Genomic DNA, 17123 nt, shown 5'->3' with positions numbered 1-17123 from the left:
CTTTGTTATGATGTGATATTAAACCCATTAAATAATAATAAAAAAACAAAAACAAAAAATTCTAAATTATTAATAAAACAGGATATATGAGTAATAAATAAGGTAATTGTAATTATTATTTATATTGTGTGTCACACACATAATATGATATCTGCTATGACATATTATTATTACTAAGCTCGTAAACTATGTTCGATATTAAACCATTATGATTATTGTGTGTATTATAAATTATTGCAACTGCAGTATAGATGTACCTACAAACAGCGAAAACTTAACGATTCCCATGATTTCATATGGGTAGTCGCTAATAATATTCTATCATTTTATTTGTGTCGTTAAAATAAAATTAGATATCGATCAATTACAGCGTGTGGTTGTGTAAAACATTTACAAAACGATAATTAAGTCTAAGTTATGGGGAATGGCATCAAATGGGAGTTCGATAGAATCCAATCGATGGCAGTCCATCAGCGACGACAGAGCAAGCAAAAGACTCCTACGGAATGTGGACATGCGCACGTAAATACAATATATTATTTAATAATTAATAAATATTAGAATAAATTATAATATGTAATAATAATATACTTATTTACTATTTAGGCACGCATGTGGTATTTTATCAATTCCGCCCGATATTTTTCTATATAATATTGATTCCGCCGAACTTTTTTATATGTTGATTCCACCGGTTATCAATGCGCTGAATATTTGTAAATTATTTTTTTAAATAATAACATTATGTAAAAAGCTAACATTAATATACAATTAATTTGCAGTTCACTCGTAACAATATAATTTAAAATTATTTATAAAGATAAAAAAATATATAGCAACAATTTTTGACGATTATTTTATTAAAAAAATGAATAGATTTAACGATTTAAGTATATAAAACTGGTATAAAATCACTACTGGCACTACTCTAAAAAATAAATCAACCTAACACTACAATACACTAATTATTATTTTTACTGTACTATTTTTGCCTTTTTGGCGTTATCTAAATAACTTGTAAAACATTTTGTAAAAAAACTAAGTATTTCAATTATATTATTTTACTATTTTACTATTTTAATTTTTAATAAATTTTACTTTGTGTTTAATTGCTTTTTTTGTTATAACTCATATGTATAATTCACTATAATTATTGTGTTAATTTTCCGTTGTGCACTACAATGTTTGAATTGTTTTTTCTAATAATACCAATGTACCTACATGTAATAAAATGTGTCTCTTTTTGATACAACTTTATAGATTTTATTGATTGAGAATTAATATATATATATAAAAACCGACACGATAATATGCTATAGCTACGCATATTACATTATAAAGTTCAAGTTATATATGCTCATGTAATGCTCTGCTTTAGCAATGTAATTTTGTTACTAGTGAACTACAAATTAATTTTATATTAATGTAAACATTTTACATTTTGTTATTATTAAAATAAATAATTTAGAAATATTCAGCGGGTTGATAACCGGCAGAATCAATAAATACAAAATTTCGGCGGAGTTGATACGCGGCGCAATCGATCGATTTCTTACAGGTAAAAGGTCATTCGGCGCAATCGATAAATACGCCTGTGCATATATTGTGTGTGTACCCAAGATGTGTTGAAACTGTTGATAGACGCTTCACTATAGTCTATAGCTGTATCAGGGAACGCGGGCAAAGATCATCAGAAATAAAATATAACAATAATAGTATGTGCAACGATAAGCTTGATGGACCGAACGACGTGTGTGTGTTTGTGTGTGTATTTAATTGATTCGGATAAATAATATTAAAACCGATAATGTTTCAAATCGTGTTGAGAGGATGGGTGAATGGGCGGGTATAAATTATTATTATTATTGCAATACAGACGTACAACGATTAGTATATTATGTTATGTGGAGCAGTATACCTATTAAGTATATAGTATTATAATCGCCGTTTCAGTTGGTCGGCAGTTGTGTGTGCAGTAGGTTTAGAATATAATATAATATTGGACATTGGTTTTCCGGGGCCTGCGAATGACTTAGATTTTAATATCTTAAAACGATTTTCTCGCAGTCCAGGTGCAGGCAATCAAAGACGAAATCACCACAATATAATTATTTTCCTGTCATGGATGTGATCAAAGTGGCACCAGATCACAACAACACTGCATTGGAAATGCCGTTCGATTTGGAGGACGAGCCAGAGAATAGCGAACCCGTCGACGATTGTCTGGCATACGCTATCAACGTAAACCCTCCATCGTACTTAACACCGCTGTTGGCCATACAGGTAAGGATAGGTATTATAAAATATTAAAATAAAATTTAAAACTATTTAAACTTAAAACTATCAAATAATTAACAAATTTTGTCTAATTAACAATCATATTGGTACAGATTTTTAATAATAATCTAATATTTAACATATCTGCAATATGGATAACTTAGTGCCTAATTCGAAATACCTATAGAAAGTAATTATACCTTATTCCTATAGTATAATAAGTACATATTTAGAATGTGTGAAAATATAAACTAAGCAAGGGCACACAACAAATATGTATTTATCGTTATTGTTATAAACGCTTTGCAGAACGTGGTGACCACTTTAAGTTGTTTGATCTTCGTGTATAATATTTTGGCCCCGAAATTGTGCATTTTACCAGAGGATCCGGCACGCGCGGACTTGCTGGCCACGGCTGTCATGGTAGCAGGTTTCAGCACGGGGATGCAGACCATTTTGGGTGTCAGGTGAGCATAAATATATGTTAATTATTTTCATCGATCATAGATTTTGGCCAACTAATAAAATTATAATATTTATAGGTTGAGAGTAGCTTGTATAAATATATAAATGAGTGACATCTTTATTTCCCTTCAAAATTTAGTTTTTTTTTACCATCTAACGTTAGGTACCAAAAATTATAAGTGGTGTACTATCAAGATCTTTTAAAAAAATTATAGGTATACCAGCTGCGTAAACTCTCAAGTCTCAATGAATTTACAAAAAAAAAAATAGTCATTGTTTTTGTAGTGATCGATTTAATTTTTTATTGAAAATAAAATAAAATATGTCTTTATGGTAGGTACGAAAATTATTTTTCGCTGGTGAAATATGTGCATTATGGTTTATGAAGGCGTTCGTTGTTTTTTGTTGAATAGAATCTACGATAAAATAATACATGATTAACTGGCAATACTCGATAATAGTAATTATAAAAATGCGTATTCAATGTTATAGTAATGAGTAATGACGTTGAACTGAAAAGACCAAATCTATTTTTACCATGAAATTATTATTATTTTATAAATCACGTCATTTGGTTAACAGAAACCTTTTTTTACACTAAAGTTTTCAATTAAAATTGTTAAAATTGTACTGAATATACCCTCAACAAATTTGGTGGAAACCATTTCTGAATATGCTCTGGAAAAATTCAATTGTTGTGTAGTTTGTTCAGTTAACTTTATTATTAATTATACACATGCATTTTTTTTTATCCAAGTTAATTAAATATTGTGATTAGATGATATATATTTAATTGTCTTACAATTATATACACTTGTAACAAAGAATTTCCTGTAAGCAAAATATATTACGTATGTTATTATATTCATATTTAGTTATTTAACCATAAACTAAAATGTAATGAAAAAAGAAAAAAAATTATAACAACTACATAGTTATTGTATTTTTACCAGAACATTCAAAACTCTAAACCAACTTCCTCTCAATTGCAGTATTTTACATAAGAAAATTTTATTTTAGTCTTTACCTAAATTTAGAGTATGAATCTACATTTTTAATAACGTCCCCTTACCCCAAATATATTTTGTATAGCCTCAGCACTGAAGTTTTCCATAACTGATATAGGTTAAGTTAAATTATTTTATGAAATTTCATATGTCCTACGATAAAAAAATATCTCTATATATATTATATACATATATACTTATATCATTATAGGTATGTATTATATAAAGTGTAACGTGATTTATTAATGTTTGTATAACATATTATTCTTATGACACTATTTAATAATAAATATAATATTAAATAGGCTCCCGATTGTGCAGTCTAGTGGATTCGTGTATCTGTTCTGCACGCTACCCATATTGGAACTGCCTAAATGGCAATGTAATAGCAACATTGATCTGTTCACGATGGGTCCCGAAGCCCGGACGTTAGAATGGAATCTACGCGTTCGTAATATTCAAGGCGCTATGATCATCACCGGTATCATTCAAATGTTTTTGGGCTATTCTGGTAAGAACATAACTAAAAAATCTGAATTTGAATAAATTATAATTTTAGTAAAAGGGAGTGAGCATGATCGTTATCGCCTCGTATATACGGTGATTCTTTTTAAGGTAAATGATTTCAAATAATATATAAAAAAAAAAATTAAAATACGTTACAATTGTTGTTTAGCTTTAAAAGAATTATCCTGTGTACATGCTATACATGAAAACATGAATATTGCTGTATAGTATTATATATTTTAAAGTTTAAATACGTATAGCCATATAGGTATTAAACTACCCCTGTACAAATCCCCTCTAAAATCAAACTAGACTAATAATAATTATTGTAAGAAAATACAAAAACTTTCAATCTCAAAAAAGTGTAGTTACCTATTTAAAATTAGTACCATAAGAAATGTAATTAATTTCCCATCATACATATATCTTATCCAATCACACTTTCTATTCTGATTAGTATCTAAAAACTGTACAGGAAAAAATCAAAAAATCTAGAATAGCTTCCAAGCTTTTCTCATTCACCCTAAGTCCAAGATTTATCGCAACTGATAAAAATCCTGCCATCCCGGTAATCTTCCAAAATATTTAAAGCATAGATTATGTGTACAGAAACCATTTGCATTTTTTTTTTATAAGTTTCATTGATGAATAAAGAATCATTGTTTGTACTAATAATATTGAGTAAATGAACTTGAACGTTTGACCGGTTTCTTTTTACTTATTTTTTTTATCAAAATGACGAGTTTAAATATAGGTTTTCTCCAAACAATAATTTATTATCAATTTAAAATAAATATTAATTTGGTAGATTATTTTTTTGTAGATTGCTCTTCGGCCATTCCCGTCATATTTAATTATATAAATAATCGTTTGGTACAATATTAGTCATCACATATTGTTTCTAGTTATATACAGAACATATTAAATTATATAATTGAGATTTAATACTATTGATCGTCTTGACTTTTATATAAATATTGATTATTAATACTAATATGATAATAACAATGTTCCAACTTGTGAATAAATTATTATTGTAAATCGGTTTTTCGTTTAAATTAGTAAAATTTGTAATTAAACTGAGACAAATCTTTAATTATTCAATGTTATAAGCGTGGCTCATATATATATAGTTTATACTTAATAGTATATATTATCTAGGTAATAGTTGAAAAACGGAAAACATAAATATTTTTTTTATTATCAGTAATATAATAAATATGTACATTGTACATATTCAGTATTCTTATTTCTTACATATTATCCACAACACTATCTTACGATTGGTTTTTTATTCATTGATTTAGAAAATCATTTTCTTACTTATAGACTATAACCAGTCTATAGGTCATGTATGTCCAATATGTAAAGGTTGAACAGATCGTTATATCATCATTATCGGCCATCGGCGACACATTGTGTCTATCCGCGTGTTACACTTTGTTATAGCAAACATTTTAATTGTATGCTGCTGATAACCAATTTGCAGAAGTCCAGACAGGTTTATGTATGGCGTCAACAATAATATTAATAAAATACGATACGACCTTAGCACTGTGTGTGTACAATATAATTTATCTATATATTATCTTTATGAATTGTATTCAATATTAAACCTCTTTCCTGTAATTTGGAGACCTCACCAGCTTATGACCTAACCTTCATCGTCAAACAAAATAATAATAGCTATAGGTGAGACTTTATTATATGATGTGTGAGAGGCTTAATGGTTAACGATACTTCTATATATTTCTATATATCTTCACCTCAAAAAAAAATATTGATCTAAGTTAATCTATTGAAAAGTTGATAAATTAATTATGAAAATATATATTTTTTTTTGTCATACACTAGAATACACCTTTAATATTGAAATATTTCTTGATATTTCAATTAAAATATTTTAAACGTTTTATTTTTAGGATATTGTAAAAATTGATTTTGATAGGCATCGAAATCGAATATTCTAGGACCTTTGGAAAAAAAGTTAATAGTTAATAGTTTAATGGTCAAAATGTATGACAAAAAATGTGGTAATTAAATATTCGAGTCGCAATAACTATTTCTAAAAGTTCTGCTACTAAGTTCTTTTTTACCAATACGCAATAATTTTAATTATTTAAAAAACGTGCATTCAAATCTTATAAATCATATTTATTTTTAAAAATGTCAATAACATTTTCAACAACAATATTATATTCAATTTATTTTCTCTGTGCTATATAAGCACGAATTCATATAAATTATTATTTATATGAACAGCGCCCTGTCCTCTACCGGCTCTACCAGTCGTAGACTATGGTACATCGAGAAAAGTTTCCATATCTCACCATCTTAGTTCATCAGTGGATATACTTCAAATGCCTTAAGATCATGTCTCAGATTTAGAATAATATTTAAGATATATCATAGATAAATATAATATGCACGCTATTAATCAGGACTCCGGAGTTGAAAAATAATTTCCATTAGACTTTTGGCACTTTTAGACATTTAACTTTTTAATTAAGGGGATCCAGAAACAAAAATCTGTCATCATTATAGCATTACTTTATTTTTTTTTATCCAAAACTAAAAACTAAAAATTTAATTATTAGTTATAATATTAGATTTTCAACGGCACTGGCCGTTACGCTCGTGTTTTTTTTATATACAAGTACCTATTAGAGTTTCATAAATTTAAATTAAATATAAATTTATTATTATTAAAAATGATGAAAATATTTTAAGTTACAACGGTGTATTTAAGAATAATAATGTGTTGGTGTTGGTGATGGTTCAATTTTGGACTGTGGTCCACTTACTATAACACCTTAACACCAGCTATAAAATAATACAAAAATAGACAATTCACAAGTGAATTATATTATATTAATTATTGTCTTATTTCATAATACGAGATTGTCATTGAAGAAATTTTTTTTCTTTTTTTTTTTTAATTGAACAAAAAAACAACAACAAAGAATATTAGTTTTGATTTTACATCGTAATTTATAATATGTGGTTGACAATAATCAATATATGCAAAATTAACAATCTTTATATTATACTAAACAGGATTTTATAGTAATGTTAACTAAATATATTTAAATTTCTATCTTTCCCTTACCACTTACCATACACATTTTTAAATTAAAACAAAGCATAGGTATATGTATATCGGTGATAGGGGCAAGTATAAATAATGCCAATGATTATAATTAATATCAATAAAATAATACGATACACGTAATTTTCGTTATTGTTGTATAATCCATCGTGTCCTTGTTTCGAGAACGGATTTATTGTTTATAAAATTATACCCTAGGTTATAGTATATATATATATTATGTATATAAATTAAATAAACTATAATAATATTACGTTGAGCGTTATATTTTTTTTTATCCTTTTTTATTTTGCAGGATTTATCGGGAAATCACTGAAGTACATTACGCCGCTGACCGTAGTGCCGACCATGTGCCTCATAGGGCTGTCGGTCATCGAAAAAGGAGTGTTTCTAATGTCGGGAAATTGGACCACGGCCATCATGTAAAATTAATTTTAACATAAAATATTAAATTATATTTTACTTTATTTAGTAGTTACCTATTATACTTAAAGTAATAAGATGCGTCACGATGTGTGACACCAAAAATCGAAAAAAAGAAACCAGGCTATCGACACACTGTGCTTAATGTTTTTGGTCGTATTTTATTGCTAAAAATACCACGACGACGAGACGTCAAACATCCATTAAAAAACGTTTGAGTATAGGATTGTAATGTAATTCTTATTATAATATATTATACAAGATACAACCAATAAAATGATAAAATTCTTAATAATAATATTTTAATGTTTAAAATTAAACATATTAATCGTTTCCATTAAAAACTGTTATGATTCCATTAGAATAGCTAATAAGTAATTTATTATAATCAATAATATTGAAATGTAAGGACTTAATTCAATGATATATTTTTTTTACGATTCTGTATTTAATACCTCTACTTAATTCAAAATTAATGATCGTTTTTTTAATAGATATATAATTATAGTTTTATTATGGCCTATGCGAGTTGTGCAAGTTGGGGTTTTCAGTATCGTGCAATATTCGATATTATTGTGTAAAAATTATTATTAATGTCACTGAAATACCGTGGACAATATTTCTGAATGTCTATTTTTTAGTTAGCAAAGAAAATATTGACAGCGCTACACACAAGTAACCTTTCATATCATACCCAATTATATAAAAAAAATCACTGTTTCTTATGGAACATTTAAGAATGAGACCATCAGAGATAATTCGAATAGCCTAAATTAAAAATCTATAAATTAGACTCGATCATTTAATTTGTTTGTAACTGAAATAATTTGATTATTTATAAAACCATTTAAAAATACATTAAAAAATAAAAATGATCAGATAAAACATTTGTAAATATACAGAAAAAATATAAAAGAGATGATTAATTATTTCATTATGACGTAATTTTTCAAATTTTCAATATCATTCGATTAAAGAGAAATCAGTCAAATAATTTTTATATTTAATCTTGAGTATTTTTATCAATTTTAATTGATTATGATAGAATGTAAGTATTAATTTAAAGCATATTAATATTCTTGAATTTAAATAAGTATTTCCTTATAAAAAAAATATACTTTCATATTACGGTATCAGTGAATGTACGTCCATACACGCTGTGCTCAGTTTACTTTTTTACTTATGCTATTAGATTAATCATGAATTTTGCAATAAATAATATATACGTATATTAAACCTACAAATAATATTAGTGCGTCTAACGTATTGTTTATTTAGAAATAAAAACGAATAATTAAAGTTATTTTCTTTTTAAGACTGATCGAATAACTCAAATAACTATAATCATAAATTAAATCATATATGTTTTATTGTGTTTATAGAACTCTATTTTTATTGACATTATTCTCACAATATTTGCGAAAAGTCGTAATTTCCTTGCCAGTCTACTCGTCTCAAGGTGGACTGTTCAGAGTTCGGTTGAAAATTTTCGCACTGTTTTCGGTGAGATAAGAATTATCTACTGCATACGATGAACGTTGTCACTAATTATTTGTTAATTTTAAATTTTTAACCAGATATTACTCAGCGTGGGCATCATGTGGATTTTGTGTTTTTACATGACTAACAGAAATATTATATTGCCAACAGACCCGATAAACACCGAATCAAAGACTGGAGTATTGCGCAACGCACCGATGTTCCGATTACCTTATCCTTGTAATAAAATATTATTGGGAATTCGTTTCAACATTTGAGAGTTCTGTACAGAGCAACAAAACATATTTCTTTTTTATAATATAGACTATATTATAGAAGATATCTTTTTAAATTTAAATTCTTTTTTTTTTGGATCCATGTAAAACATTAACTATTGAACGGAGATCAGGCATGGAAATTGTAAGGCCGGGGGGGGGGGACTAATTATTTTTCAGAAAAAATACTTTTATAATTTTACTAGGTACATGATAGATTATAGATGATATTATGTAAATAAGATTTGATAAGATTTTTATTTATATTTTAAATTAACAAAGTTTAAGACCTATGTAATATTTTTTTATTATATGAATATACATACATACATAATATATATAATATTTCCAAAGGGGAGGGACTAGAGTTTCTTAGCCCTCCCTCTTGGATCATAGGTGGAGATTGGTGGGACTTAGCCTCCTCCCCACAAAATGATTGAACATTTTTCAAAGTAATAAATAGATACCTATATTGCAATAATATTGCCAATTATAGCCTCCCCTAAAATTCAATCAAATCTCCGTCTATGCCTTAGATTCACGTTTGATGGAAATCTATATAATCTAGAAAGCTATCTCTATAATACATCATTTGCAATTTTAGTAGGTATAATATACCACTATCTCACTAAACAGAAGAAAAAATAATTTGTGCTCTGTTTGTGCTCACAATTTGTTGATGCGAATTATACGATTACCTACGTCTATACGCGGTTATTATTAATTATTATACCTATGATGTGTTCTTTTATAGTTCAATGGGGTCGACCGACATTTAGCTTGACATCGGTATTAGCCATGCTACCCGCGATTTTCGCTAACATCGTACAGTCAGTAGCTAACTATTACACGTGTGCAAGATTTTCCAGTGAGTATACGACGATATTATTATAAAATGATATATACTCCTTACCTATCTTACTGAGATTAATGATAACATGCTGTTTTTTTGAATTTAAGAAAATAAACACAAACAGTCGATCACCTAGGTACTATATAAAGCAATGGTATGCGCGAGTGGTTGAATTAATTAAATACATTTCAGCTGTTCTTCATTAATTTTTTTTCAATTTGTTTGTTTATACAATAAGTCAATACATTTTACAGAAAAATTACTGAAATATTTTACTATAGTTTATTTATTTTTCTAATTCAATAAATGATAGATAGATCACGATACTTCTTAATGATGCCTGAGATCTATATGTAAACTGATATAAATTACATCACATCCCGTAACAAGAATCCTCGCGTCTATACAATAATATTATGTTAATTGTTATATACTTATATATATTAAATATGGTTAGTAGTTAGTATCTATAAAAGGTGTTAACAATACATCTTCAATCTTAATATAGACATACGGATATGTAATACTTCATAAAAGCATATAACATTGAATGTACACCGGTGGCTTATTGTTTCAGATTTAACAAAGCCTCCTAAGAATGCGGTAAGTCGTGGTATCGGCATCGAAGGCATTAGTACAATTTTTGCCGGTATCTTGGGTACAGGTTCTGGCGTTAGCTCGTCCAGCGAAAATGTGGGAAATATCGGCATCACCCAAGTATGTATACTAGTAATAATAATACTACCTAAGTTACCAGCTCAGTGTTACTTCATTATATCGTTTATTAAAGTTTAAATTTAAAATATACTAATTATATTCAGTGTAATATAAATAATATAATATTATGTATATTAAACAATTATGTATAGGTAGTATTAGGTACTCGTAATCAAAAAAAGTTATTGTAAGATAGTATTATTACTTATGGGTAAATCAGGGTTTTAGAATCGCGGAAGAGGGGCGATAAACGCTCCTATGGTAGTTAAAAAAATTATTATCTTCCGTTAGTCATGTTCATCATGTTCATTTAATTCGTAAATTTGTGCCTTTTCGGTGGTCTTGCTAGAAAATAAATTGTTCGTCTCGAGTTTCATCGTATACAGTATACCAGCGTATATTATTGGAATTAATTGTATATTTGCATACTGTGAGTATATAAATTATAATTGTCATCTAAAATTATACGAAACTGTACATTATTATCTACCAATAAGCGTTTATATGTAATTATTATAATATATAATCGTATCATTATCCATGTCAATGGTTATCGCGATATGTTACAATAGAATAACATAATATTTATTGTTTTTCGTGATATTATGGAGTACAGTTTGAGACCCTATCTTCATGCTGTATTTTATGTGTAGTAATTTATGTCATATTTCAATAGACACAATATAATTTATATGATAATTATTTATTTATATTTGTTTACTTTTAAGATGCTTGTTGAAGTTATAGTAATAATAATTCTAATTATACTTACGATCGCGATAATGAAGCATACTTTAAAAAAAAAAAAGAATAGATCCATCAATTTTATTTTACTTGTTTAAGTAATTTTAGTCAGCTAATGTTTTTTTAAACACTTTAATAATCTTATTATTAATATTACTTAACAAACATATAATGTATATCTAGTCAAATAAATAATGACTGATTTGTTTAATATTATGTGATAACTGATAATATATTAGCATCGAATAGGTTAATGTTTATCAAACTTGATAAAAATAAAATATGGTATAGATAGGCATATGCGATTGCAAACTGTAATTTCTTATATTATTTTAATTCCTTAATATATTTCCACAATATATTTTTGTATAATATGTTTATAATAACGATAAATATACATAAATATGCGTGCTAGTCCTTGCAGTTTAAATATTTAGGGTTTTTAATTATACGTGGCCAATTCCCAATACAAAGTTGTAACTTGTAACTATACATAAAACAGCTTTTTCATAATATTGTTGGTGCATTAACATACATACTCAACTGTTAAAAATGTTAAAATATTTATAATTCCAATTATTATATGATATTTTTTAAATACTTTTCAATCCATTTGCTGCATTCTTTGTATTTTGCAATATCTAAATTAATTAAAGTCACGTACCTAATTAATTTATTGCAAAATAATAATTACAAATGATAGATGCTTTAGTGGACAACCATATTTAAAACATCGTTAAAACGAGAATACATTTTATTTTGTTCCTACACATAATAATTCTAAAAAAATAATCACTATTATAAATTAAATTGTACACGTGATGCTTTCATAAATATATGATATACGGTTGTTGGGTTAAACGTTACGAACATGGACTACGAATACAAAAGTTATTTTATGAATGTAATATTATTGATACCTTTATTTTCAATTATTATGCAAAACAAGCACCTATTTATTTTACTTGATAATAATTGCATTTTATATCATTATATAATATAATAATAGTGTAATATTGTTAGTAATAAATGTATCACTTGAGTGAAACTGGAATATCCCGCTGCAATATTATCGTAAACTACTCTTATACTTGTAGTGTACTTTAGTTCGCCTATACGAACGGCGCTAAATTATTGTAGCATTATCACAACATAATATTATTAATAAACATACACCCACAAATAAATTGTTCGTAGAATTTAAAAGACATAGAATATATATGAGAAAAACACTCAGCAATTAATTTAGATAATTTAATTCATCTGAAACTTTTTTACCACGTCATATTTATGAATCATTTTTTTTTTAACTTTTAGAGAGTTATGTATAGGTTATCTATAGTATAAATATGTATAGATTCTATACAAATATATCAAACTAAGTATTATGAGTCTAAAATATTTGAACTTTTATAAATATTATACAGTATATTATAGATAATTAACAGTTTTCGGTATAAAAAAACATACTATGACCGATCGTATTGTTTATAAACTCGTTACGTATCTTATTAATTTTTTATAATCGAATCATTGGATGGTGATTATTAGCTAGTAAGTATCTACAGTTTTGCTAGGTGTTTAGGTAGTTTTAATGAAAAAGCTATGAGGTTTGCATCGGTATCAACTCATAAGTCATTGAGAATATATTATAAGTAATAACATTAATTGTATAATACTCATTGGCGTATATCGCGGTGTTTTAGGTGTGCAGTAGAAACGTAATCGGACTCGCAGCATGCATAATGATCTTCTTGTCCACGTTTACGAAGCTGATTGCACTGTTGATTACTCTGCCAGATCCAGTACTTGGTGCTATGACGTCCGTGCTACTTGTGTTGATCGGAGCCGTAGGCAAGTATATTTAATAAGTTATAAACTTAAAGCTTGAATTATATTACCTATGTGTAATGCGTATGAAAAATGTATGGAAGTGCAGAATCCTATTGTATATACACTTTAATGCAGTGGCGTAGCCAGGATTTTTTTTAGGGGGGTTTTTTTTTAGTAATTAAATAAAATAAATCTACAACCGTGTTAAAATAATAAAAATAATTGAATGATAATGATTATTATCACCATTGTAGTCGATAACGTGAATACGGCATAACAGAATACATTTCACCACGAATAAATGATTGTATTCCTATATTATAAAAATTATATTTTTGATAAAAATACGATCGAAGGGGGGGTTGGGGGTCAACACCAAAACCCCCCTGGCTACGCCACTGCTTTAATATAAAACTGGGAAGAGATTTTGACTAAATCAGTGTATACGATATACGAAAAAATTCAAATTCAATTTCATATAATAATAACTAAATAATCTTTTCCATTATTAATTAATGTCACTCATTAATACATTAATTGCAAATTAAATCATACATTTTTTTAACAAGGTCTATTTTTATTTACTCAAATATCTAGGGGTGACATTATTATATTTATTTTATTTATTGTACTATTTTTATGGATTGGGTAAAATCACAATACCAATAATTTAGGGCTGCTCATTTTCTAACTGAGATTTGACAGAGCGTGTTGTATTCGTATAGTTTTGTACTTTCAACCGATTGGTGTTCTGTACTTCTATGTATGGAGGACTACACTTGGGCACTTTTTTCTCGTGCGCATACAAAAATATAACGAAAATTGAATATCGTAAAATTCCAGAAAAATAATAATTTCCTTAGATCGTTGTCAGCTAATTTTTTTTAAGAAACAGATGGTTTAGCTAAAAAATATATTTTTCAAACTTTTACCATGGACGTTTATTTTCTTTTTTTTATGTTGGTATTAAAGGTGATATATACATGTATTCTCCCACGTGTGAAAGCTAATAAGCTAAACCTTGACGCATCTTAAGTAGACTATAGGTAATAACTAATAAGTATTAATATAAACCACCAATCCTAACGACGTTGGCGGACGCACGCTATGTTCAATTTTTAAATTATTTCCATTGGATATCTACGTTTCAATATAATAATATTTATAAATGATTATAATAATGTTTTCTAAGCATATTTTGTATTAAATAAAAACCACAATAATGGTCTCATACACCTACCTAATATGAATCTATGTAATGGGTACAAATGTACCTATATAGTTTGAATTTAATAGTTGAAACTTCTTGAGAAAAGTTATACAATTTAATTGTTTTTTATCGCAGCTGTTTAAAATTCGAATGCAATGAAAAAAATAATTGATAAAACTTAAAAAACGGAAAATGTTTTCAATTATTATTGGAAAGAAACAGATATTATAAAAACCTACAAAAGAGACTTTGTTATTGAATAATTAATAATTAATTTTATTATTTTTAATTAATTGTCTTACTTATTTGTATTGTTTATACAGCGCTATCTAATCTACAGTTCATAAATCTCAACTCGTTAAGGAACATGTATATTCTCGGATTGTCAATATTTTTTGGATTGGTAATAAATAATTATAATTTTAATATAATTTGTTTAATATTGTAATGGTCGTCTGTTCAAATCAATGAACGGATGCTTAAACAATGAGTTATTATTTATTTTAATTTTGATTTGTTTTACTTGCAGGCGATTCCAAAGTACATCTCAACCGTACAAGGTAATGTCACCAACATCAAAAATGAAACTGCCAACGATGTAGTTATTGCGTATCTATCCTCTGGAATATTTATCGCCGGATTCGTTGGTTTTATTTTAGATAACACAATTCCAGGTATTTTTTTTTAACTATTTGGATAAACTAAATCCATATTAATTTTTATTTTTAAAAACTCTTTAACATTACCTAGAAGTTAGATGACACTCAAAAGAGTAGACGATTTTTATTATCTTTCAAAATTATATTATTTTATTCCATCGTATGTATTTAATTAATTTATGAAAATTCTTAACTAATCGAATTAGGTTGGTAAAGTTATCAATTAAGTACCATATAGTTATTAAATTATTTGTTTTAGAATAGTTTAATATAATAAACTATATTCATTTTACATAAATACCTCGCTATTAATTAATTTATATTTTCCTATATTATTTTAAATTCAAATTTAAGTCTAATGCAATATTTAATATGATAATAATGTATGATTTAATGTTTATATAATAATGTATTATTAGAATTTTTTGTCTTTAAAAAATTTAAACAAAACCCCAATTCCTTAATAAAAAAAAAAATGTATCTAGCAATTGTATTCGAAATTTGAATTATTGGGAGGGGGAATACTTGGAATAGACCTTTTGACGTTTGAATATTAAAATTACAGTTCGACGAATATTTACAACAATAAATATATATTTAATTATACATTCGTATAGACGCCAATAAACCGTAGAACCAAAAGTGATTTTAATAATTTAAAAAAATAATTTTAATCTCAACATTATGCATTATTTGTAGTATTTATTTATTTTTAATTTACATTTATTTTTATTTTTCCGTTTAGTAGACGACGACGATGCGATGAACAGTAACACGTACCAGAATCCCGGTAAAGAATTTAAGACTCCCAATAATACCGTGGACGACCAAGTTTATACGATTTCAGATTATCTCTTCGATAAAATTAATTATTTTTTAACATTTTTCATGTAATACAAGTAATATAATAATATTATTATTATGAGCATATGTATAATATCTATGTTTATCGATAAATCATAATACATGTTATATTATTATTATTATTATTATTATTATTATGTATATTCGATTGACTGAACACATTTATTTTAAACTATTTCTTACTTACATAACCTTACTTATTACTATACTTTTTTTTGTATATTTATTTTATTTTATTTTTCTCACGTTGATGTATTAATATATATAATAATAGTATTGTAAAGTTCGACGACTACGCGTGCTTGATTTGTTTCATGACGTGACAGAACTATATATTTCCTGTGTTTATTTAAATATAAAATAATTTATATATGTATATGTTTTTATGGTGATTTGATTTATATATTATTATATAGAGTAAAACGTCATGGTTTTTCGTGGATTCAGGATTCAGTTTCGAATAAAATATATCTAGTACAACAATTTTGGTAAAAATTCAACAATCTCGTACAAGCTTGTATATTCGAGAAGTCGAGGAAAAACTGACGGTATACAAAATATAAAATACAGTGATTGTGGCCATTGACTTAATTTCAAATGTATATAATATTGTTCAATATTTAGAAACCCCATAGATATCGTATTTATATGACTATATATTACAACTTCGATTATAACCATAAGTAAATTGTAAGTATCAA

At 26.7% G+C, this 17123-nt stretch overlaps 1 protein-coding gene across 3 annotated transcripts; it reads left to right on the top strand.

Moving 5' to 3' along the window:
• The first annotated feature begins 239 nt into the window (after positions 1 to 239).
• On the top strand, positions 240 to 16798 carry LOC132920476 (solute carrier family 23 member 2-like). 3 transcript variants are annotated; one of them, XM_060982887.1, is made up of 13 exons: positions 240 to 522; positions 2068 to 2283; positions 2587 to 2744; positions 4055 to 4260; positions 7661 to 7787; positions 9171 to 9291; positions 9366 to 9507; positions 10297 to 10410; positions 10973 to 11112; positions 13563 to 13710; positions 15223 to 15302; positions 15429 to 15573; positions 16307 to 16798. In XM_060982887.1, exons 1-13 carry the CDS (start codon positions 418 to 420, stop codon positions 16450 to 16452), a joined length of 1848 nt encoding a protein of 615 aa, XP_060838870.1. In that variant the 5' UTR covers positions 240 to 417; the 3' UTR covers positions 16453 to 16798. The 3 variants fall into 3 exon arrangements, with proteins under 3 accessions (XP_060838870.1, XP_060838869.1, XP_060838871.1); XM_060982886.1 differs by having other exon boundaries at positions 247 to 522; positions 16304 to 16798; XM_060982888.1 differs by lacking the exon at positions 240 to 522 and adding an exon at positions 1822 to 1975 and having other exon boundaries at positions 16304 to 16798.
• Positions 16799 to 17123: the final 325 nt, after the last annotated feature.

The sequence above is a fragment of the Rhopalosiphum padi genome, chromosome 2 (assembly GCF_020882245.1).
Source record: "Rhopalosiphum padi isolate XX-2018 chromosome 2, ASM2088224v1, whole genome shotgun sequence".
NCBI classification, from domain to species: Eukaryota; Metazoa; Arthropoda; class Insecta; order Hemiptera; family Aphididae; genus Rhopalosiphum; species Rhopalosiphum padi.
Note: the sequence above shows the minus strand (reverse complement) of the source record. Positions and strands in the feature narration are given on the sequence as shown.

Excerpts from the sequence above, each read along its gene's own strand:
- LOC132920476 (XM_060982886.1), top strand. The coding sequence starts at position 418 with ATGGGGAATGGCATCAAATGGGAGTTCGATAGAATCCAATCGATGGCA. Across the intron at positions 7,788-9,170 it reads AATTGGACCACGGCCATCAT|AACTCTATTTTTATTGACAT; the intron begins GTAAAATTAATT and ends TTGTGTTTATAG. Across the intron at positions 11,113-13,562 it reads GAAATATCGGCATCACCCAA|GTGTGCAGTAGAAACGTAAT; the intron begins GTATGTATACTA and ends GCGGTGTTTTAG.